Source organism: Loa loa (assembly GCF_000183805.2).
Source record: "Loa loa unplaced genomic scaffold supercont3.1, whole genome shotgun sequence".
In the NCBI taxonomy this organism is placed as follows: Eukaryota; Metazoa; Nematoda; class Chromadorea; order Rhabditida; family Onchocercidae; genus Loa; species Loa loa.
Window position 1 is genome coordinate 3,352 of NW_018108181.1, and position 25,444 is coordinate 28,795.

The 25,444-nt window shown below is 33.2% G+C and overlaps 5 protein-coding genes across 5 annotated transcripts; all 5 read left to right on the plus strand.

Annotated features, from left to right (window-relative positions):
- Positions 1–451: 451 nt before the first annotated feature.
- On the plus strand, positions 452–3,310 carry LOAG_00053 (hypothetical protein; the record flags this gene model as incomplete). The annotated part of the gene is made up of 5 exons (XM_003135594.1): positions 452–516; positions 2,447–2,464; positions 2,831–2,851; positions 3,088–3,177; positions 3,284–3,310. Coding segments are annotated over 5 exons (221 nt in total), but the record flags the coding sequence as incomplete, so codon positions are not given.
- A 3,914-nt stretch (positions 3,311–7,224) lies between these two features.
- Positions 7,225–11,392, plus strand: LOAG_00054 (major facilitator superfamily transporter; the record flags this gene model as incomplete). Its single annotated transcript, XM_003135595.1, has 11 exons — positions 7,225–7,408; positions 7,978–8,135; positions 8,298–8,408; positions 8,664–8,785; positions 9,063–9,242; positions 9,350–9,503; positions 9,763–9,860; positions 10,054–10,283; positions 10,639–10,686; positions 10,871–11,070; positions 11,174–11,392. The coding sequence occupies 11 exons, from the start codon at positions 7,225–7,227 to the stop codon at positions 11,390–11,392; spliced, it is 1,704 nt and encodes a 567-aa protein (XP_003135643.1).
- Positions 11,393–12,382: 990 nt separating this feature from the next.
- On the plus strand, positions 12,383–15,011 carry LOAG_00055 (palmitoyl-protein thioesterase 1). Its single transcript, XM_020445329.1, has 8 exons — positions 12,383–12,588; positions 12,874–12,983; positions 13,054–13,181; positions 13,376–13,546; positions 13,746–13,836; positions 13,990–14,088; positions 14,506–14,577; positions 14,879–15,011. Exons 1-8 carry the CDS (start codon positions 12,447–12,449, stop codon positions 15,002–15,004), a joined length of 939 nt encoding a protein of 312 aa, XP_020304190.1. The 5' UTR covers positions 12,383–12,446; the 3' UTR covers positions 15,005–15,011.
- A 1,151-nt stretch (positions 15,012–16,162) lies between these two features.
- LOAG_00056 (hypothetical protein) lies at positions 16,163–17,202 on the plus strand. The gene is made up of 3 exons (XM_020445330.1): positions 16,163–16,393; positions 16,741–16,835; positions 17,021–17,202. The coding sequence occupies exons 1-3, from the start codon at positions 16,213–16,215 to the stop codon at positions 17,189–17,191; spliced, it is 447 nt and encodes a 148-aa protein (XP_020304191.1). The 5' UTR covers positions 16,163–16,212; the 3' UTR covers positions 17,192–17,202.
- Positions 17,203–19,144: 1,942 nt separating this feature from the next.
- On the plus strand, positions 19,145–24,513 carry LOAG_16336 (chaperone DnaK; the record flags this gene model as incomplete). Its single annotated transcript, XM_020448988.1, has 14 exons — positions 19,145–19,545; positions 19,947–20,034; positions 20,213–20,394; positions 20,772–20,856; positions 20,974–21,087; positions 21,250–21,356; positions 21,508–21,691; positions 21,934–22,215; positions 22,404–22,631; positions 23,090–23,194; positions 23,263–23,380; positions 23,473–23,660; positions 24,020–24,191; positions 24,266–24,513. 14 exons carry the CDS (start codon positions 19,145–19,147, stop codon positions 24,316–24,318), a joined length of 2,307 nt encoding a protein of 768 aa, XP_020307530.1. The 3' UTR covers positions 24,319–24,513.
- Between the last annotated feature and the right edge of the window lie 931 nt (positions 24,514–25,444).

The window sequence follows — 25,444 nt, forward strand, 5'->3', positions numbered from 1 at the left end:
GGATGAAGTTATATTTCACCTAAAAAGTATTACTGACTTTAGGTTGCCTTGGTTTATTTGGAGAGCCCTGTTTTTAAATGAATTTTGTTGATTGTTTAGTTTTTAATGCTAATTTGTAATTTTGTAATATTTTAGCATTAAAAACATATATTTAAATGTATTATCATTTGTATATATTATTAATATTTTGGATTTTCTATTTTATTTTTTTTAACCTGGGAAAAAGTAATTTTATTTTAATATTTTAGTGAATTCAATAAATAAAGTGGTAAAACCATTTGTCAGTGACCTAGAGGGAGTATAAGTTTTGGTGTTATAGAAGTGAGGAAAGTTGTCTCTATTTTTGGAGTATTATTTATTAATAGAAGAAAGAATTGTAAATTCTTTGGATTCTACTTTGTTTATTTTTTATTAGATTTGAATTTAGTTGTGATTGTTTCCTATTTTACAGATTACTACTTTCTTGATTTCGTTGAAGTGTCATTTTTGGGTGGTTCTCAATATGGTCCCAATAAGGTTGAGTATTCCAGTATTTTTCAAGTTTTATTTCGTAGTTTTAAGTTGTCGAAGATAAAGGAGCTTTTGTTTTGTTTTTTTTCTTGATTGTCTTTTTTGTTTATACTTATTTTTGGTTTTATTTTGGCAGTTTCTCTTTTGATTCACTGCATTACTTTTTTGTTTTTTTTTCGGTATTTTGAAATTTTTATATTCTGTTCAGTTGGTGTATTTGTTTGTTTTACTATGTTGCTAGGTATTTTTACTGATATCAAGTGCGGTTTTAATAGTGAAATATGTAATTGTGTTCAGAGTTGTTCTTGTGAAATTTCATTTTCTGTTTAATTACTTACTTTTTATTGTTCAGTAAGGGATTTGTTTGTCTTTAGATTAATTTACGTTTCTTTTTGTTTTCTAACTTGTTTGTTTGGTTTTGTTAGATTTACACCCCGCTACCTTCGATTTTCCTGATATGGAAGTGAGTTAATTAATGGATTTAATCTCAAATATTCTAGTGCGGGTTTTGCTGTTTTCCTTTTAAAGGAATATGATAATTTTCACACTTTGGTTGTCCGACTTCTCGACATGAGTTTTTTATTTTTTGTTTTATTTAATTGTGTGTTTGATTATATTTATCGCAGAACTTACCCCGATTTTGTTTTGATATGTTAATGGGTATATACCGATTTTTGTTTTTGTCTTTTGCTTATTATTTTTTTTCGGTTTATCTTTTGGTATTTTCATGTTTTGCTTGTTTATTCAAGTTTTTTTGAAAATTTTTGAAAAGGTATGGGATTTTTCAAGCGATCATCTATTGCTTGGTTTCGGTTGTTTTTATCTATTTCATACAGAGCTGCGTACGTTTGGTAATTTAGGATTTTTAAAATTTATTATTAACTTTTTAGTTCGCAATTTTTCTCACAAGACTTCCAATTTAATGTTTTTTAAAATCTGGTGTCTTTGAGTGCCATTTATTGTTTTCTTTCTTTAATCCTTGAGCTGTGCTGGCTTTTTATTTTTCTACTGTTTTTTCATGATTCTTTTTGGTGTTCATACTTTCACGTTCGCTATTGATAAGTTTCCAATTGTTTTAAAGATTTTTGAGAAATAATGAGGATAATTTATCGCACTGTTTGACTATTTTATCATTTCAATTTATTTTGCTTCTTCTATTATTTGTCATTCCTGTGAAATTATTTCTTATTTTTTGCAACTATATGTTTTTTGACTTTAATTTAATTTATTTTGTCATGATAGTTTACATCTAGAAGTTTATTGTGATGCCACAATGAAAGCATTGTAATTTCACTTTTGGCTTTTCACTATTGTTTTTGGTGTTTTTATTTTCCAAACAAAGTTTTTTAAGCTAATAATTTATTTGCAAAGTTATGCATTCTTTATTCCCATTAATCCTTATATACACTACCGTTATTATTTCTACAATTACTGTTCTCATGTTATTCTTTTTGGCGGGTTTTTACTGTTTTTTAAGTTAAAATTGGAATTTATTTTTATGTAAATTCTTTTAAAATTTACTTTGAAGCATAGGGATAGTTGCAGGATTGAGTTAATTTTATAGACATTTAATTATTAATTTTTTGGTTATTATGACTGGTTGTTGTAATCAGTGGTACTGAAGTTATGAATATGACACAGAGGTAAATTATGTTTTAATTCCTTTATGAAATCCCTAGATGATTTAGATGCTGGCGACAGTTGTGTTATTCATTATCTTGCTGTTCTTAAGTGTCTCATATGATAGATGCTTTAAATGGTTTTATTCTGGTTTATTTTAATCACAGATTCATGAATAATGTTTTTAGGATGTTGAAAGGGTTGATCTCTGATGAGTTGTTCAGTGAGTTAAATTTTTTGACTTGATTGTGAAAATATCTGGTTCTGGGTAAAAGATTTTTAGGAATTTGATTTTTTTTTTGATTTTATTTTTTAGTGTTGCATATCAGTGGAGGTTTTTATCATAATTTATGAAAAATAGAAACAAAATATCAGGACTTGGTATTTTTTGTTTCCACGAATATGATGATATCCTAATTTTGTATTGATAAAACTTATTTTTATTGTTAATTTATATACATTTTTGTATGAGTTTAAAAAACTGCTTTGCAGCATAAATGTGTGTGTTTTACAAATTTTTTTTTAAAATGATTGATGCTTTGGTCATTTTATAATTTTTATTTTTCTAATTTTATTTTTGCTTTAAATTTTGTTGCTTAGTTTTGTTTTTTTTTTCGATTAGTTATTAAATGTTTATTATAAACATAAATTTTCATATAAAGTTACCTTCTGTTTGGTGATTTTTTTTTTTAAATCACAGTCTCAACGTGATGGCGTAAAAGTAATCAAGTGAAATGTTCTCATTTTTATGATAATTTCAAGTATAAATGAAGTTTTTAGTATTTTTCTTGCTAATGTTTTATTTAAATTATTTTTTATTAAAAATTATTGATTGTAATATGACAAAGATGTCTGAAAATTTTTTAACTTTTAAGATTTTTTTAAATTTCTGATCTTCTTTTGAGGATCGCGTATAGGAAATTTTTATATTATTTTTATTTTTACCAAATTATTCAGGAGTTGACGGGACTGAGACATGTAAATAGTTTTTTTGTATTATTGTGTTGCGCTACACCGATGTTGTATATTCTTCATGAAAAGACGAGAGTTTTTTGATTGGTTTTATATTATAGATATATTTTTTAAGCCTTCTAAACTAATTTTAAAACTTCTTATCTGTTATCTCTTGCCTTTTTTTGTTGTTATTTTTCAGTTTTATAAATTTCTGTGTGTTGGGTAATGTAATTTGGTGGAGGGTTTGAGTACTTACATTTCCGTACTATCTTTTCTGGGGTAGAAGTGTATTATATCTCGTTGATTATTACGCAATTTAGAAGCTTTGCGATTATTATTTGTTTGATATTTGATGGCTGAAAGTTGCAATTTTTTTGTTTACATTGAGATTCAGTTTTCATTTTTGGTTGTTTGTAATATTGAATGGAATGAAAATGTAATTTATTTTATGAAAAATTGCTTTTTTTGCCTTTTGGCATAGTTTTTTGCTATTTTCATTTTTTTTTACATGGTTATAAGGATATGTTTTATTGTTGCTACTTTAATTAACTACAACCACTTAAAATATTTTCTTTAATGAAGTTTTTGTTTTGTTTCGTTTTGTTCTTTATTGTTTTACCATGTTTTTGGCTATTTCTAATGATAATCATTCAAGTTATTTAGATTAGAAATATTGAGTTTTTTAACTGTTCTTCGTGTGTGGCTTTTTTTCGAAGGTTATGTCATTGTTTGAAATAATAAAATATTATATTTATAGTGATAATAAGTTTTGTTGGTTTTTATAATTGGTTGTACTTTTAAATCATTGGGTGTTACTTATTTATTTCTTTACGCTTTGCTATTTGATCATTAATGCAAATTTTGAATTCAATGTATTCCTGTTCTGTGAGAGTGATCAAGTTTTAAAACATACTCTGGTTATCTTTGTCACCAACAAATAAGCTGGAAAATAGATCAAATTATAACGATTCTTTTCGTTTAAAATTTGTTGAATGTATTCAAATACAAAAGAAGGCACCCATAAAGACGGAAAAATTGTTTGCAAAAGGAAGTATACGTCCACATGGACATATATTATGCATCCTCAAGTCCTTATCTGTGTATGAAGTTTTTACGCTAGTTCCAGTCATTTAGTAGAACCTATTGCGCAAATAGTTCTTCAAAGTCTTTTGTATAATAATGTCTTATATGATATGACATGATATGATATGATATGTTATTACCTAGTGACCGGTAAGATTAAAATAAACATTAGGACTTTTCTCCCTTTCAATTTGGTGGTTTGATTAAAATGAATAAAATGTTTGCTATGGTTATTACCAAAGCCAATAATTTACTAAAATGAAATCAAATATGACTAGGTACAACGAACGTCTATCTTACTGCTGATGGTCACTTAAATATATATTATAAATGACCTGGTCAGTGTTCAACACTTCCCTTGTTGCTTATTGTTGATGGCGAGAAGTGGAGTTTTTCGGTATATAGGCTATGCCAATAACCAAGACTATTATAATTCGGCAGAACATCTATCAAACAAATAAGGCATTCAATCACTTCACTTCTACATTTCATATTTCAATAGAATCTTATGTTTCAAAAAGTTTCCATCGATTGCTGCAAAGTAGTTTAAAAGCATGTCATGACACTGCAAATTACCGTTCGAATGCCATCCATTTCCAAGGTCATTTCATCTCGCATAATAATAATAATATAATTTAGTGGAAATTCACAATAAGGTCAAAGGGGTAAAGACAAATTTTCATGCTTAGTCGATATCAAGAATATCATTCAGAAACTTCGAATTTCTCATCACAATGACCTTATTTTACAACCCATAAATATGCTCTAACTTCCTTTTCTACCTGACTTCTTGTACTGTAACTTTCTGATTATTATCTTTGCAACACTGTCCATTCCTCGTTTGTCGCTTCAAATCAAACCGATAAAATTCGCAGACTATGCACATCAGATTATTTGTAAGTGAAGGTGATTATCTCTTCAATTAAATTTTACTTTTCATCTACTTTCCAGGAATAACTTTAATTTAAAAGTTTAATGAGATATTGAACTGTGCTCGTATCTGCGCTTTTAACAACCCCAATTTTCTATGAATTCAATAGCATGATGAGTCTAGCTACTCAACTATCTTGGGTTCATTTCACAACCACATTAGATATCACTTAGAATAAGGAAAGTGTGCTTGAGAATTAAACCCTCTTTTACTTTTTACAGTACACTTCGATCTTCTAGGCGTGATATTATTAAAAGAATAATAAACATTTGATTTAACCGCATTAAGATTGAGTCACAAGACGACCCAAAGATCTATGTTTCTTTGTTTAAGCTTCTTTGCTTACTTATTTGAACTTTGATCACGTTTTTTTTTCTAGCAATAATTCTTCTCTTCGAAATGCTAACTTTATTGTCAAGGTACTCTTTACAATTGATTCAACAAATTCCTTCACTGCTTTTTGATGAAATTTGATTTTAATTGCCGTCCATCTCTTAATGAATCGGAACAACCTTTCAGGAGAAAGGGTGAAATCAGTTGTTCCCGTCCTCTCCTTCATTACTGGAAATCATTCCTTCTTCCCGACGGTCCTTTTTTTCGGTGCTTGTAATTGATCAATGGGAGGAAAAGAAACAGAAAAATAAGCCAATACTTTGCGCTCACATTTGCGCATATTCATTGTTTCTTTCATAGAACACTAGTTTCCTGTGTTCACAGCTTGATTATGTTCTTCCATACATTTTATGCATATTAATAGCCTTTCTTCAAATTGGCCTCGAAATTTGAAATGTTTCATTTCACAAAGTACCTCCAGCTTTGCACGTTCTCCATTTTAATGCTTACATTAATGGGATTTCATTGATCACTTCTAATCAAATTAAGAAAAACCATAACTAAGGAAGTTTTGAAAACTGTTTGAAAAAATTCTGCTAAAGCAGGAGAAAGAGAAAGAGAGAGAGAGAGAGAGAGAGAGAGAGAGAGCGATTTATCAACGAAACTAGCATTCTGTTCTTCTGATCTGTGGCATTCCTAGATCTGCTCATGATAAGTTATCACGACTTTATTAAAGTTGCCTACTACGTAATTACGTGAACTTAGCGGATGGCTGTCTTTTAACTTAGAAGTGTTCCAGACATTATCTTTGATGAGGTGAAATGAGTCCCTATTAATTAAAGAAATTTTCTCATGTGATGTTTCTCTAATGATGCCCTTTACGATGACGTTACAATGTGTGAAAGGAATTAATTGCTTGAATCTCAAGAATTTTTGGCTATTAAATTAATTAGTGGTGACTATATGCGACATTATTTATATAAGGATGCGAAAATGTAAACAAAATATACAAGAAGAGTGATGACGCATAACGCATGGCAATTTGGGGACAGAACAGTAATAGAGCGGGATCGTATTATTTCGATCATTTTGGTCGGAGTGGTAGAAATGTGGAAACTTTTAAAGAACTAAAAGTCAGATTAAAAATTCGAGAACTTTGTGTACTTAAGAATAGGGAGAAGATGTCTGGGTTAGCTTGACCCTTAATAGTGAAGGTCATATTTGTTGGTAACAACGATCATTTTCTAGAATTTACCAAGTATAGCTGCAATAACTTGTTTTTATCTTAATCTAATAGAAATATGGCGTTACTGATTGATCCCAAAATCTTGTGCTAATGAGGAAAATGGTGCTCATATCCAAATGCTTTTAGTATTTTACGATAACTAAGTAAGACTAAATGACATGACAATTCCGCCAATCATTTCGCATTCAAATACAAACGTGCTTTTTTTTTTGCTTATGGAATGATTGAAGTAGCCGACGTCATTTGATATTTTCTTTTTTTTTGAAATAACTTCATTCTGCACTTGACTCATAGCTGTTTTAGTCATTGCAACAAATTCGTTTAGTATTTTCAATCAAACACATTTTCGCTCTGTTTTAGCTTGTTCTGCTAAAGAATTCTTGCAGAACAGATGGAAGTAACATGATTTCTAAGGTGATAATCGTAAATTTAAGAAAAATTATGATTTATTCCTCCCATTAACCTCAGGGACAGCCATCTCAGAAAGTCTTAATGAATCCATTGATGCATTAAGCTGGGAATTCTATTAATGTCATCTTCAGCGGTTATGTCACGTACAGTTCATCCATCCAGTGGCGTAATAACGACAGTAAGAAGAAGTGAATCTACCGGCGAATCTTTCAAACTATCCGACTTGCAGTCTTGTCGAAAATATGTCTCATTCCTGACTCTCGTTTATTTTCTGATGGTGCTTACGCAAGTGTGCAATCTTCTGTTTATGACATTTGCTGGTCAGTTCTAATTTCAGTGTTCCCATTTATTGTTCAAAATATATTTATTGCTTGTAAAATAATGCAGTTAAATATGATTGGGTCATTACAATTGAAATGAACTCCAGTGAGTTATCATTATTCTTGTAAACTATAACACTTACGCAATATTTGCCAATCACGCAATATTTGGTTATAGTCGATTGTAGTTCAGAAAGTATGATCTAATTAGAGCTTGTTTTGGAAAAATATTGCCCTTAATTGTTTACAGTATAAATTGAAGAAGTTTTTGAAAAATTTCAGCTTTCTTGGCAGCAGTTTGAAAAGTCGCAATAGTTATCAATTGTCATCTCTGTCAACTGATAATAATTGTTTATGGTCATGAGAACAATGAGAAGATTTAAATGCACCGGCATTGTTCAACGCATAACTGATTGCAAATATAAATGAAAAGCTAATAATGAGAAAAAAGAGAGAGAGGGAGAGAGAAAGAGGAGTTAAGTGAGGAGCAATAGAAAAGGAAGAATTTACACAATTAATTAAATAGGTAGTAACAATCTCGACTAAATCGAACTGGCTAAAAATTTTAGACCGAAAGCCAACTGTGAAGGACTTTTGCGATAAGCAATATCCGGAATATATCGCGTCAAAGAACTGCTCATCAAATGGTTCCTGTTGGGTTTTCATTAATGAATCCAAAGTACTCTGCGGCTCGAGTTACTACGATTTCATGCCGATTACAAATGATGTATGCTGATGATACTTGAAGTGTCGCCCAAATAAAATAAAATTTAAGCCTATATTTTTTAGACGGAATGACTGATCGGATTTTGAAAATACTAAGTTTCTCAATAACTCATTCCAGCCTTATTGAGAAATGAAATAGTGCACAAGCAATGGAAATTTTCAGTTTGAAGTACCAGTTGAATATGTTAAACTAGGCACGACACTACAAAATATTGGTTTAATGATAGGCGCAGTCGTCGCCGGTAATTTTGCTGATATTTACGGCAGAAAAAAGGTTCATTACGCTCATTTGAAAGGCTTGATAACTTAAAATATTCTCAAAGATACTTTTGTAAGCATCCATTTAAAAGCAAAAAGTTTTTAATTCAAGAAAGGCCCTGCTTTATTTATTCAATTTGCCATCCGATCGTCATGGATCCTTACAATTTCATAATTCCAATTTCAAAAGACGTAATTCCTGATTTGTTGTTTGCCACTATAACCCAGCAATAATCCTAAAAGTAGGGAAAGTATGAAGTTAAATTTTCAGGTCTTATTTATTGGTACCATTGGAATGATGATATCGTTGTTAGCAACGTCTTTCGCTCCCTCATTCATTGTATTCACTTTTATTCGTTTCTTTGATATGGTTTTCACAGGTGGGAAGCATTGGTTAGTAATTTTGATCGGGCTTCATCTATGTATTTTTCTGATCTCTCATATGTTTGTGATTAGTCACTGAGTGATGTTGACCAGTAACGTCATGATGTTTTGGAACAAAGGGACTTTGTGCACGAGCTGTAAAAATTTGTAAGGATTGACTGTACGCGCATTTTGCCATTTGCTTACTGATTTGTCAAGCAGAACTAATTCTGGAATGGATAGTTACTGAAAATGGTAATTTATAATCTGAAACCAAATGCTAATAAATCATTTTTAATTTGTTCAGTGTGAGCAATCCATATTTCATGGAAAATCTTCCTGACAAGCATCGAATGTGGATAGCCACGGTGGTCACCTATTCACCAAATTACATCATCTTGTCCGGTATTGCCTATCTTAGTAATGACTGGAAAACACTATCCAGAGTAGCTGCTGGATTAACCGCTTTACCGTTGATAATGATTCCGTTAGTCTTCTTGATGCATCTTTTTTCTAAATTTCCAGTAGCAAAAACAAATTTCAATGACATACACATTCTTTGACATACATAGTAGCCCTGAATTTGTATTGCAGATATCTAAGAGATACGCCACGATGGCTTATCAAAAAAGGTCAAGGTAAGCAAGCCGCAGAAGCAGCAGTTTATATTAAAAGATGGGATGAAAAGGTGTCGCCAGAGAAAGCGAAGCATATAGCTTATATTGTTGAAAAATCCGTCGAAGAGGAGGTTTCATTTTCATTCTCTCTGCAGTACAGTACTCGTTTATCATATGTCCTTGGGCCAGCTGGACGAAATAGAAATTAGCCTTTTTTCTCTGATTTCTACTAATATACATTTAAAAAATATATCAAAAGAAGAAAAAAAATCAAATAAATTCAATAGCACAAATCCAGTTGCAGACTCAAAAACGGTAAAGCTGAATAGGTGGCAGTTGTTCTCTATTATCTCTTGTCACCTATTTACTTAATTTTTCCCTAAATTTCAGACAGAGAAATCGAGTAAAGCTAATCGGAACTACTATTTTTATCATTTGTTCACAGATCGTAAATTGGGCAGCTACACAATCGTCTTTGCCATCAGTCTGTGTGTCCTAAATGAATTTCGATGAGGAACTGATTTAAATTTTAGACATAAACCGCTTAATTTTGTGCGGTTGCATTTAAGACCTGAAATTGGACCTATGGATAATCATTTGAAACTAGCAATGCATGACGTCAATTAAATTTCAAAATGAAGTTTATACCAAATTCAGAATATTTAAAACTGATTTTTGGAGGTTTTCAACAAGTTTCATCAGCTACGGCATTGCCTACAATATGGATGCATTGGCGGGTACGGTCTATATGAATGTGATCATCCTAGGTGCCGCACGTTATGGTATCAACATTATTGCCGCCATACTTGAATTTACAATTCAACGTGTTGGCCGGCGCTTGTTGCATTGTTTATCAGCTGGATTTATCGTGTTTATGATGGGAATGATTTTTATCATCTATTTATTTGCATGTATGTTTTGATCGAACATTTTGCAAACTATTTGAATGAAATTGACAAAGATGGAAAGCTGACAAGCGGATGTCATGTCAAACTCATTTTAACTTTCCTGTGCACTGACGGCAACTTTAATTGTTCATCTGATTGAACTTGACGTTTTACCAGAAGAAATGAAAGTTTGGATGATTATTTCAACCTTTTGATCCTCCAATATCTGGTTTTAATTCTTAAATCTGTAAAGTATAAAATGCGGATTGTGACCACCTTCCAAGCACGAACTTGACAGATGGAACATTTTCAGATTAAATTTTTCAAATCTTATCTCTTATCACATATTACTTACTGCTGACAACTAATTGTTTTCCAGGGCACCAAATTGAAGAATATAAAGCGATTGTAAAAGCCGGTGGACAAGGTAAGTTGATGATTGTTAAATGTCTGACTTTTCTTCTAAATTGTAGAATATTTCAATCTTGGATGAATATCAGTATGCATTATCACTTACCTGATGTCACAGGTACATGAAAAGATAGTAAGTCACGGCAAAGGGAGAATGAATCGTTAGCGGCCATAACGTTACATGCAGTCATTACATTTAGGTGACCGATTGATTCATGCAATTGTCACCTTCACTCGTTACTCATCATTACTTGCCGCAGCGATGTGTACCGAATTATTCGTCCTGAACAATGTTCAGCCAACTGAGCTATTTCCGACACCAGTACGCAGTGCTGGAATTGCTTTTATTCAAACATTCAATCGTCTCGGAACAATTATCAGTCCACTTGTTTTCATACCGGTATATTTAAATTAAAACAATTATTTGTTTGGTCAATTTCGGGATGTACGAAGGCTTAAATCTAAATAATTTGCTTTGTGGTATAAACTGTGAACTATTTTAGAGTAAACATTGGCCTCCAGCACCGTTCCTCCTGATGTTCATCACTTGCCTGGCTGATTTCCTTCTCTACATCTTCATCGTACCAGAAACTCGAGGCAAGAAACTGCCTGATCATATGCCTGGCGAAGAAACGGAAAAAGAAGAACTAACGACTCGTAAACCTGGAGCTGACTTGCCATCACTTAAGAACATCCACACTATCAAATTAGATGCATCTTAAGCAAAATGTCATTACAATTAAAATTTGCTATGCAAATTTTAAAGTGTTTAATCAAATTGCAATAAGATCTGGTGTCTGTTCCCACAAAAATTGCAGGTGTACTGCGATATCACAATTAAATTCACAGTAATAAACAGCGCTACTCCACCATTATTGGCTCATTTACTCGTTTTCCTGAGTTCTAACCTCATCCAAAACTTTATTGCAGCAACTGGGAAAAGTCATATTCTTGAATATCCGTAGTGTGGGAAACAATAAAATTACGAGCTATCACGAATCTTCAAATTCATAGAAATAATAAGAAGGAAACTTTTTTACTTCAACCCAACTTGGACATTTTCTCTTTATCGAATAGAACATCGATGTGATTGGTACCGAGAGGATTTAAATTTTGAATGAAATCTGAAAAATGAGAAGAATAGAAGTACCTTGTAAACGATGTCATTCACATTTTAGAAAAAGATATTCTGTAAGTGAAAACCAATCTAAACGATGTGTCTTTCGATGAAATAAGAAAAATGGTGACAATTTTTACAAAGACCGCAAACCAGCCAAAAACTTATCAATTTATTAATGAGAAGTGGTGCTCGTGCTTGTAGAACCAGCTGTTGTGATCATTGAGGATCATTGGAAGAGGAAAGCTATCCTTCGCAATTGACTCCTTGCAATTCGAACACCGACCAATTCCATTTTACTAATATTTCATTTTTATTCTAACAAATTCCCTTTTAACACCTTAAATACAACGCAGAACTTCTCGGATAATTCAGTTTTTGTTTCGGTGGAAATTGAAGTAGGAACGGTGGAGAGAGCAAATTATATAATAAGTAACACTTATTAGTCTCTAATCTCGTCGTGACCCCTGAATGGTTAAAGGTCACACAATCCAAGAACCAATGCTTTGTGTGTTTACATTTTTTGCTGTTACCGTGCATCGTTTATCAAAAAACATCGATTCGTTTATCAAAAAAACATCGATTTTTGTTAATCTTCCAGAAAATTCCTTGCTATAAAATTCTTTATTTCTAAATTAATTGGAAGACAATTACTACAAATGGTAACTATTTGCGTTTTTCTCATTGCTTGCCTGCTCTCTACCGGATCGGCAACAATCACTACTAATTCTGTGACCGAATTCCTGCGAATAATCCTCGGTAATGTGGAGCCAACACCAATTGTACTCTGGCACGGCATGGGTAATTTTTCTTCCTGCCAAAATTTCCACATTTTTTTCCAGAAAGTTGGAAATCGACTTTCTCATATAAATAAATATTAATATATACATACATATATGTACACATGTGCATGGTATTCGAGGAATTTAATTAATACATTTTTTGAATTGTCATCATACTTACAGAATCGAAAACTTACTCAGGTAGTGGCCAGCGATCGAATACTTGTTTAAATTTTCGAAAGCACAAATCCCACTATTAATTTTAACGTTTGTTTACTTTCGTCGTTGCATAAGAAATTTTCAGGTGATAGTTGTTGCAATCCGTTAAGTTTGGGAAGAATAGAAAAAATACTGAAGCAGAATATCCCTAATGTCTACATTTATTCAATAATGATAGGATCCAACGTTGTAATGGTTTGTTTCCGTATGGTAATTGTTGAAAGCTCATCTGTTTGAACTTTCATAACCAGTGGATATTTTTCAGGATACAGAGCATGGTTTCTTTGGAAATGTGAACGATCAGGTAGCGGAGGTATGTCAGAGCATACAGAAGGATGAAAAATTAAAAAATGGATATAATTCTATTGGTTTCTCACAGGGCGCACAATTCCTGTACTTTTAATTTTAATTTTTAAAAATTTTTTATACAATCGATTCTTGTTCTCTTACAAAGACTCGAATGGTAGTACTGCTCGAGTCTTAAATATATATGCCATATGCAATAATTCTGATCACTATCTCTTCTTGCAGATCTCATTTATAGAAGATACTTTTCATGTTTATAAGCTTATTAAAGTATGATACAGGCGAGCTGTGGCACAACGTTGCCCAATTCCACAAATGAAAAATTTGATTTCCCTTGGTGGACAACATCAGGGAGTATTTGGACTACCGCTATGTCCTGCTGAAAGTTACATCTGTGATCGTGTGAGGAATCTACTAGAGTGGGGTGCATACGTTGGCTTTGTCCAGAATACGTTTGTTTCGCTTCTCTATTTCATTTTAATGCATTTACAACTCGATGATATCAAAAGCAATTCTCTTTCATGTTTACTTTTTCTGCATTCTCCCAACTTTCTAAACAAATATTTCACCCTATTTGTTGGTTTGTATTTATCGGGGAGACTCACAGCTAATTTGCAATAAATTCATCATCCTCTTAATTTACTGTTTAAGAGTAGTCCAAGCACAGTATTGGCATGATCCGTTAGATGAAGAAACCTACCGGAAAAGTAGCATATTTCTTGCTGATATCAACAATGAAAGAGTATGGTTATTCTACTTTTTAAACCTTTTTGGTTAACAAAATATATGGAAATGAATATGTCGACATTAGTTTGGGAATATGAAAGCACTCAAAGGTGTTGCACTGATAACCTCAACAATCATTTATTTAAAGCTAAAAGATCCTCATTTTCAGAATCTAAATGAAACATATAAAGAAAATTTATTGAAACTACAAAATCTGGTGTTAGTGAAATTTTTGAATGACACAATGGTAGTGCCGCGAGAATCGGAGGTTTCTGATTTCTTGTATAAATTCATTACATTGCACTGATTGAACGCTAAACCGAGATTTTAATAGCTTCTGGACTAATGAGGCAGTTTTTAAATTAGAGTTGTTTAACCGAAGTTTCTTTCTCTTAATTATATCCTCTATCGTAACACTTAATCATATCTCATTTCCTCATAGCAGTTTCGTATCTCAGTGATCTATCAGTATCTGCAAGCCTCGCAATAGGATCAACATCAACCAAATCCTATCTATGAAAGATGCCACCTTAAGATTTTTCATCTTCTAGATTAGAAAATTCATTTTTACGCCTGAAAGGAATCATTTTATGATTATATGAGTTTGCTTTTTTTCTGCGGAAATAAGCACTATTTTTCCTGTGTTTAACTAATTCAGTTCATAATTTAAAAGTGATGCTTGCAGTGGTTCGAATATTATCTTGAGAACGACACATCAAAGATCGTTCCTCTCGAAAAATCAGAAATCTACACAGAGGTTGGAAATTTTCTTTTTCTTCCCAAAGGTATGTTATTTTTGTTAGGTTTTGTATGTCTGTAATGATTGACGACATTTCACTTTTGAATGTCATAGACAAAACAACACGGATATGATAAGGCGATGGTAAAACATATAGTCAACTCTGACTGAAGTGATAATTTTGATAAAATCTTTTCTCCTGGATCATTTTATAACTTCGGTTCAGAACGTGAATAAAATATGAATCTTTTTGAGTAAATCAGTTTATTAAAAACCACGATAAATGTTTTCTTCACCCGGAATAAATTGATAATTTCAGGATCGCCTCGGCCTACGGGAGCTGTTGGAGAGCAAACGATTGCACTTGCTAGCCTTCGAAGGACAACATTTACAAATCAGTACTTCATCTTTTGTTTCTCAGATTGTTAATAAATTTCTGAAATAAATTTTTGAAACTCGTCAAGTATTAATAACATTCCAGAGAGAGTGCTTTCTTATATTTAAAGCGATTCAGCATGTAAACAGTTACCATTCATATCCCTTCTTCGGATTTGTTGACAATAAGAGAATTTATGATGAATTATGATATTATGTAATACGATATTAGCTGATGATGTTTTTTATTCCACAATAAAAACATCAATTCATCTTTCCTGTGAAGAAAAGCACGATTGTCAAGATATCGCTGTCCTTGGTGCCATTCTCAATGATTGCTGAGGACATTAATTCTAATGAACAAATTTCCACATAGTGGATCTTTCAGATGGCTGCGCTGTCCTTCACACCTTCATAATATGTCTCTATATCATAAGGGAGGACAAATTGTTCTCTTTTCATGACCATTCTCTTCCGAACCTCTTATTAGCCAAAGAATTTTTTATTAGTATCTTCACAATTTGAACCTCTCTTCGCCTGCCACATTATTAATTCGATTTATCAAACCGCTTTTCTATCAAACATCAGCTTTGATAAAATTTTTTAAAGCCATCTAGAATATGACAATTATGGCACTTAAGCTTATAAAATTATTGACAGTCATTCATCGATATTCGAATTCACCATTAAATGTGGAATGAATGCAATAACTGGTTATTCATTTTCAGCACTACAGTGAAAGGTACTATTAAAATGATGCCTTATTCATACCAAAATTCACTCACTCAATCAATTGTTAGAAATCATCCAACATTTTTTCATTAATTTCCTTCGTTCATCATTACCTTTACTTTATCAGGTGAGCATTGAATTCTAATCTCACAACTCTGCTTGTTCCATTTCTATTATAACTGTCCATTCAGACATATTTTAGCAATTAGTCATTAAACACTTACAACGATGCCCAGGCTGATTGATTTAATCTCGTTTTTCCCAGATCTGACACATTAGTAGTCCTTCATCTAATCATCGAGTTAATTTCTGGAATCGTCCTCCTGCAGACAAATATTAATCCATTAATTAAAGGAATGTTACAGTTATCAATCATTGATTTGGAATTTGTTTCATTTCGCTCTGGTCATTTGACAAAATAATTTACGTCAAAAACGAAATTTTCTGCGGGCCACTGATGGTAGATTCGCCAATATTTGGACTTTTTCGTCTTAACCATATTTCGTGTTCTATTTGATCTCATCAGTTCATCTATTGCGATGAAGAATGTTTGCAAAGTTGTTTAACAACAATTTCACTGCGTTACAAATGGCGATATCTATTTTGGCACTTATTCTTATCATTTTATCACTAGTAATAGCATTAAATTGTTATGTAGAATGTTGCTGCAGAGGAACGGATGATTTAGAAAGGTGCGAAGAAGAAGAACAACAATTCCTTGATAAAGGTGATCATACCGGTGTGAAAACTCCGTGTCTGCTCAATTTTAGTCTCATGGCTTCTTTTTCATAATTTATTCTTCCTTTGCCACTTTTTTCAGATATTTTACTAATCTAAACAATCATTTCCTCTACTTTTTTTGAAATTTATCCTTCAATTCACAGCTTTCCCAACAAAAATTTTTTACCTGATATCTGATAATTCCTGCTTATATGTGCCTATTTTTGGCAGTTAATTCTTTTTTAAATTTTAAGAATTATATCGAGTTTACTAGTTGAAAAACCACTTAAAATCTGCCACTTTTTCAAAAAATACCAATTGCTATCTAATGAAGCTTTGAGGCTTATCTTTCAGAATACTATGATGAGATTTGTACATTGCTTTATCGACATAATCAGATGGAAATCAAACAAATGGGCGAGGATTGGGAGCTGAAGCGAAAAAAAGAGGTTTTTTGTTAATTTTTTAACTACCAAATATGAAAAGTCAGTCTTGTATGTTGTTAACAAGAACTGTTTGCTATAATTAAATTTCAAGCGTTTCAGAACATTTCGAAATTGTGTTATGTGACATGAAATTAGTATTTTTATTCTTTCTGCGTTTAGAATTTTTCATGGACAGGAATATATTTCAGACTGACAAGGAATCCACAAGGCATGCAAAGTTACTGCAAGAAACACCTGGAGCCAACTCCGAAAAGTGTCTTCTTTTGAAGGGTGATTTGGAGCCATTTAAAATTAATCACAGCGTTGAGGTTGCTTCTCTTAATTATTCCAAAATGTGCCGCAACTCCTCTCTAATTTGAATGTTTACACCTAAGTGCTTTCCAAAATATCCAGTTTAGTCTGCAAGTTTTTAATAAAACGTTCTTTGGAATAACAAATTCAGAATTCAAAAAATATTTCGACCCATATATCAGCTTCAGATTATAATCGTTGGTTCTATGTCTTAACTAAAGCTGATGTGAAGATTTAAAACATTTTTGAATTAAAATTTTTCAACATTATTTTCCCGAAAATTTAATGGAAAAAATATTCTACCGGTAAATTCGAGTGTGAGAGTTGCTTATTTGACCTATATCGTGCTAATATGCAATTCATGAGAACATCGTAGTTTCTTGCCAATATGGTAATTCTATGAGCTGATACTTTCATTTATTTATCTAGGCTGTTCTCAATAACATTTCCTGGTAGAATCAGAGTAAAACGACACAATCCAAGTATTATTTTTGTATTTTTATGATGTATTATTTCTTGAATTAAATAATTTCGTCAAAAAGTTGTGGATTTTTCACTTTGAAAAGTGCATTCAGTTCTAGATTAAAGGAAAAACGATAATAATTGGAAAAATGATTAATAAACGAAGAACTTGGATTGGAATAGAGGAGGATGGGAGATCTGAACCAATTCAGATGCCAACTGCAGATGGAATGCAAACAACGTAAGATTATGCTTATTGTGTATAACTCAAAATTCAAAGAAATTTCAGACCATAGATAACAAGAAATACAATTTGTTATGATAATTACAATATATTATAATTTAACCGTAGATTTCAGGGACACATCGGACAGGTATACTTCCTTAAAGGAACCAAGCGGACAGGAAACAACTGTGTAGCATCCGGAACTCCTCGAATCTTTCGTTACATCAAGAACAAACATTTGTGATCCATTCATTCCTCTCGTAATATCTTGCAATGCGCCAAGTATTGGATGATAATAAAACAGGAGTGTCATACTTGTCGAAGTCCACGGCAGCTATTCTGACAAAGCCTAAGAAGTCGATTACATTTTGGTTATAATTTAATTACATCCTTCCTTAATGTCTTCATTTCCATATTGATTCCGTCTATTTATTTAATAAATAACAACCCCATTTTCTGTAATGTCATTAAATTATTCTGCTTATTAATTAGTAAATTGAAAGAGTCACCGTACCTCTCAATGCTGATAAAGATAAAGTTAAAACGTCCTCACTCGCTCTTACTGAGTTTTTTTTTTGAAGACAAAATTGTGATGCGTAGCATAAACAAAACATGTGTATCATAGAAAAATGGATTATAAAGCCTGCGTGCCACGAGAGAGTGAATTGTAAGGCCTATGTACTATAAGGGAATGAATTATAAGGTCTTTGCACTATAGAAGAATAAATTATAAGGCCTTTATATCATGGGTGAATGTAAGGCCTTTGCACCACGGAGAATGAGTTATAAAGCCGTCGTAAAATGAGGAATGAATTATAAGGTTTTTGTACTATTGGGCTCCAGATGATGTTACTGATTTCCTACAACTCAAGCAAGCATTCAACAGCTCGATTGATGAAGTGAGCTTTTCAGTGTCACTGCTTCCTTTGAATCCAAGCATCAATCACTTATTTCTTTGTCGCTTTGAACGTATAAATAAATGAAACCACTGGAAGTTTTATTCACTCTGCAGGGATAAAGTGGACTGACAATATGAAACGCTTAGAAACGATTGGTAACAGCAGGACGTGATTGTTTGTTATCCTAAGATTCATTATTATTATTAGGTATATACAAAAGTTAGGCCAAAGATTTTTTCCAACTAAACTTGTCCAAGTGGCATTATGATGGCGTTATGTTTCCAATATGTGATGACGTTATGTTTCCAATATGGCGTTATGTTTCCAATATGTTCTAACAGCACCCAACTGATACCGACGATGTTACTATACCTTTGTTCCGGTCCGAAACTTCTGCCGGATTCAAACGACCAGAAACTGACTCCAACCCACAAATGTCCCTCCTATACAACCGAGCAACCACTCAGTTCAATGAAATACGAACGGAGAAACGATATTTTAGTGCTGTAGCAGTTGGCAGGAACCTCGGAGGGTGCTACCGTAGGTTAGATTATGCACAGGTGGGATTTTGGTGTAGCGGGTGTGTTGAAGGTTGGGGGATTTTCGTTTACAGACTTCTCCATACAGTTTATTGGGTTGTCCCAGTATCCCCGAAAGCTATCAGAAACTGGTTCTGTTTTGGTAATGTGACACATTATAATCTTACACAGGTAGAAAGAAGCAGAACAAGAATGATCTTCTCAGCGATCCGAACAGTAGTGTCGGCTACATGCAGTCGAACATTGTATGTGCGACCCACAGATAGCATTCTATTAGGTGTGACTCGCCGATACAAGTAAGTCCACGTAGAAATACAATTCAATTATGACAAAGTATTTAGTTTCTTTCCTCTGCTTTAGAACGCAATATCCTTATAATTTTTAATGTTTAGTTAGGGTGGACGTAGGGAGTGTACATAAGATTTTTTCGACATACATGATTGCATGATAAGTAATAATTCCAGAATGGAGTAAACTGTAGGTTTAGAATTTCTAGAAAAGAAAACCTTCTTCAGGGATTGAAAGAACAGATAGAGCCTCTCCTCACGGTACACTGTTTTGGATTTTTTCTGTACTATTATTATACTCAATAAAATTCTCATATCGTTGGAACTAATTCTTGTCTTAGTTTTCTTGATGCTGACTCGTTTAGGTTTTGCTGAGATTGATTACTTTAATCTTAACAAATTTTTTGTAGGTCCGATGGTGTCAAGGGAACAGTTATTGGCATCGACCTTGGGACAACCAATTCGTGTGTTGCAGTTATGGAAGGGAAACAAGCCAAAGTAAGCAGTCTTTATATTTGTTTGAGATTTTTGCGGGAAATGTTTGAAATTTTTTAATAGAGTCGATGAGAAAATCACTTATTAATACAGTAGAAGAGAAAGGGTGAATGTCTCGTTTTTTGTTGTATTAAATAATTCGGTCTCAAATTTTTTTGTTGGCTTAATCTTGTCATTGTAGGTTATTGAAAATGCGGAAGGTGTGAGGACGACGCCATCAGTGATTGCGTTTACCAAAGATGGCGAAAGGTTAGTTGGCGCACCAGCAAAACGACAAGCGGTTACAAATTCACAGAATACACTTTACGCTACTAAACGGTTGATTGGACGACGTTTCGATGATCCGGAAGTACAAAAGGATGTGTTAGTTTTTCTTGATGTATTTTCCAATACTGATTATCGTAAAATTATTTTCCAGAGCAACTTCCTGAATGGTATATGGTTTAAACATAGTATTTTTAGTGTACTTGTGGGTTTATTGAGTACTGCTTCTTTGCCGGAAAGGACCAAAAATTAAGTTTTCCAGTCGTGGTGTTCGTGAATTTTTACGTAATAGGAAATTTAATCTCATTTTTCAGAATCTGCAACAATAAGACCATGAACCATGAATTATCCTGATATTTCCTAATCGTGTGTATCGTAAAAATATCTTTTAGATAGCTTCTTAATGCTATGTGGTTTAAATATAGCATTTTTAATGTTCTTATATGTTTGGATTGACAATTATCCGTATCTTATAGGAAAGTGGTTCCATTTAAAATTGTTCGTGCATCCAATGGTGATGCCTGGGTTGAAGCACAAGGCAAAATGTATTCGCCATCTCAGGTGAGCGTACTGTGAGCAGTAATGATGTGTGATCCAGCGACTGAATGCAGTAATTTCCAGTAAAAAATCACTTTTCTGATAGAATACGGTTTTAACCTAATGAAATTTATATTTTAGGTCGGTGCATACATTCTGATGAAAATGAAAGAAACAGCAGAAAGTTATTTGGGCACAACTGTTCACAATGCTGTTGTCACAGTTCCGGCTTACTTCAATGATTCTCAGAGACAGGTATTCTTGTCAGCTTCTACGCAGTTTTTGTTTTTGTAATTTGGAAGTAAGGGGTTTCAATTAACGTTGGTTTATAAACTACTTGAGTGTAATTCCACTGTTCGAATTTTTATAAAAATTTTGTGAATTTTGCAAAAAAAAAAAATTGTTTTTTGAATTTAGGCGACAAAAGATGCTGGTAGAATTGCTGGTTTGAATGTACTGCGTGTCATTAACGAGCCCACTGCGGCAGCTCTGTCTTATGGACTTGATAAAGCGGAAGACAAAATGTGAGATTGCTCTTGGATTTAATTTTGTAGAATCTCTGCAGCGAGCGATGTTTAAGTGTAGCAATTAGGTGCTTTTGTTTTTATGGTACTACCGTTCAAACTTTTGAAGTCATGGTTTGTTGATTCCTTTATGAATGCAATCAATTTCCAGCATCGCTGTGTATGATTTGGGTGGCGGTACATTCGACATATCTGTCCTTGAAATCCAGAAAGGGGTTTTCGAAGTGAAGTCGACTAATGGTGATACATTCCTTGGTGGTGAAGATTTTGATAATGCATTGGTTCATTATCTTGCAGCGGAATTCAAGAAAGATTCTGGCATTGACATTCATAAGGCATAAGATTTTGTTCATTACCATTTCTTGAACATTTTATTTTTTCTAAAAAACTGTCCATTATTTTTCGTTTACTTACCATTTACTGAACTTTATCAGTTCATGATAATGATGATACAATTAATCTTCACTTTGATCCGAATCATTTTTCTGAAGAAACAAGCGAATTTGAATCATGAAATGGAATATTTAGCTGCAAATTACTTGTAAAAAATATAACTCGTAAATTTAAAAGCTTAAAGGATCCTATGGCAATGCAACGTTTGCGAGAAGCTGCCGAAAAAGCGAAATGCGAATTATCATCGACAACACAAACTGATATAAACTTACCATACTTGACGATGGATGCCTCTGGCCCAAAACACATGAATTTGAAGTTAACGCGTGCTAAGTTTGAACAGCTAGTGGCTGATCTCATAAAGCGAACTATCGAGCCCTGTCGCAAAGCTATGCATGATGCAGAGGTTAAACCGTCCGAAATTGGAGAGATTTTACTTGTTGGAGGCATGACTAGGATGCCAAAAGTACGTTTTTCTTTGTTTTCATGGGATGGAAAAGCTGCTTGTGGAACTGGAATGGAATACATGACTTTTAGTTCTGCAATAATTTCCATAGACGGTGGCAAACGAGAAATGTGGAAAATGAGGCGTAAATAATATGGAGTTTGTTACTTCGAGAGCTTCTACAAGAAAACTGAAGTTTTGTCTTGAAGGTCCAACAAACGGTACAAGAAGTATTTGGTAAGCAACCTTCAAAAGCAGTGAACCCTGATGAGGCGGTAGCGATCGGAGCGGCAATCCAAGGTGCGGTGTTGGCGGGCGATGTGACTGATGTTCTCCTACTCGATGTTACACCACTTTCGTTGGGTATCGAAACATTGGGTGGGGTAATGACCAAACTTATCCAACGCAACACAACCATTCCTACAAAGAAAAGCCAGGTCTGATATAGAAATTCTTTGAAAATCAGCAGTAAGGAGTTTTTCTTTTTTTGTTCAACTAGTCACACTATCATTGATTAAAAGAATAAATAAGGATCTAAGAGTTGCATTTTACTTCCCCTTTTTCCTGAATTGTACTTTCGAGCTGCTCTTAAATATTCGTTTGCTTAATTAAACATTTAATAAAATTGTCTAGTAAGTTAAAGCTTAGTAAGCACTTGCCTAACATACAATTTTAGAGTCATTGCTTCAGGCTGAATTGCATTAAATATTTACGTAAATGTGGCACTTTGGTTAACATTTGTTTGAATGACTAATCCTGATTTGCTTTAATCTCTGAATTGAACATTGAATTTAGGAGATCTAGACCGTCATTAATTGTTACATTTTAATGTACAAGAAATAATTGATTTTTATAAATGAAACAGTGATACACGATCTCAGAGGAGTCATTTCAGGTATTCTCTACAGCAGCAGATGGCCAGACACAAGTAGAAATCAAAGTTTACCAAGGGGAACGTGACATGGCAACCAATAACAAACTTTTAGGACAGTTTTCATTGGTACGTCCATTCCTTGTCGATTTTTTTAAACTTTCTACTCTTCATTTGTCTTAATTTCTTCATTAAAGGTTGGAATACCACCAGCTCCACGTGGCGTACCACAAATCGAAGTTACTTTTGATATAGATGCGAATGGTATTGTTAACGTATCAGCAAGAGATCGAGGAACCGGCAAGGAACAGCAAAGTTAGTCGCAAAATATACATTTCGTTTCTTCTAAAATGTTTACTAGTAAGTTTCATTATCCCTAAAATCATCTCACTCATTTTTAATTTCAGTTGTTATTCGGTCTTCTGGTGGATTATCAAAAGATCAGATTGAAAACATGATTCGTGAAGCAGAAAAGAATGCCGCCGCGGATGCTGAAAGAAAAGAGAAGGTTGAAGTTTGTAATCAAGCAGAAAGTGTTATCCAGGATACCGATTCTAAGTTAACTGAATTTAAAGATCAAGTGGATGCGAAAGAGGTAATTTTTAGCCGATGTCATTAATTTGTATCCATATTTTTATTTTTTTATTTCTTTATTTTTTTATTTTTTTTATTTTTTTATTTTTTTTTTTGTAGATTCACTTAGCTTTTCCAGCTACCGCTTAGTGAAAGGAAATGTGAAACTCTAGAATAACGTTACAATTCATTCCTTTAAATTATATGTTTGTAGAAATTGTTGAACTTTTTTCTGTGCCTGAACTGATTGATAAGCTATTTCTAAAAAAGCCAACATTGAGGAGACGATCATTTTAATTATGAAGTTTTGAATGTAAATGAGAAAATCACCAGTAATAGTTCCAGAAGCCAATGTTACTGTGGTAGGTGTATTGTTTTCAGGCTGAAGCAATTCGTAATAAACTTGGTGAACTGAGGCAGCTCTTGGCGAATAAGGATAACGAAACGACAGCTAACATACGTGAAGCAATCGGTTCGCTGCAACAGCAGTCACTGAAATTATTTGAGGCCGTCTACAAGAAAATGGCAGCGGAAAATACGCAGTCCTCAAGCGGCAAGCTTTTGTTTAAACTTTCCAGTTTCTTTTGTTTCTGATGGGAATATATACGTTACTATTCTAATTTCCAGGAGCACAAGAAGCTCAGACAGCAGAAGAGCCCAAAAAAGAAGAAAGCAAATGAGAATTCAAGTTTATTTAATTTACTGTTATTCCAGTTGTTTTTATTGTCTTTTGATATCGTAAGTTGTACAGTACGTAATCTTCCGGTGCTGTACTGTGCTAACAAGAATTTACGCAGTAAACTGATCAACATTTTAAATTTTTTCAGTAGTACAGCTACCTGAAAATCTGGGAGTGGCAAGCTTATTTTTCTGCCTTTTTTTCTTCAAAAATGTTTGCTAGAGATCTTTAGAACTTTCAAAATTAGATCAGTCTGGCTTCATTCTCTATTTTCCGCTATATTTTAAAATTTTTCAATGCGTCGGGATGGGAAAGCATTTTTTTTTTATAACTTCACATAAAAAATAATGCGAGTTTTTGTTATTTTGAGCCTTGGAGAACGGAAGTGGAAAATCATCTGTGCATGTGTATGTGGGATTCCAACTGTTTTTTGTGATTTTTAAGGGAAATCTGTCGAATTCAAGATACTGAAGCCAGTATAATGAGATCTCTATGTCGTTTTCAATCCAAACTTTCGATATTACAGAGCAGAGATGCATCCAGAAATTGGAGGACTAGAATAGATTCTGAAATTGCTCAATGATTTCATTGGATAAAATCATTTAACAATGATTTCATTGTTAAAATTGACGCCAGGGTGTCCACTTAGGACCAGATGTGACTTTGAATATTTGAGTCAATATTTTGTGGCACACTAACTGATAAATTCATGTATAAGTGATGAAGTTTCGGTAAGCAGTTGCAGTGTGACATCAAATAGACCACAGGCATTGTGTCATCAAATCAGGGTCCGGGCATCTGTGATCCAGGTGAAATGCTTCCTGCGGTATTAAAAACCAACAAAAGAATCACCGAAAAACCGTGGTCACTGAACAAACCAGAACAACTGGAAGTGAAGCGATCGCAACAATCAGCTGAGCTAAAGTGCATTCAGGAAGTGTCTGTGTTCTCCGGCATATATCATGTGAGGAAATCGTCAGCGACGGAAAATATCATTCATAGTCTATGTCAAAAATACAGCTGATCCCAAAGTTTCTTAGCTACAATTTTCATTGTTTCCGGTCGGGTTTCGACTCTATCTGCGTAAAAATGTCCCTGGAGTAGAATTATACAAAATTTATTGAAAC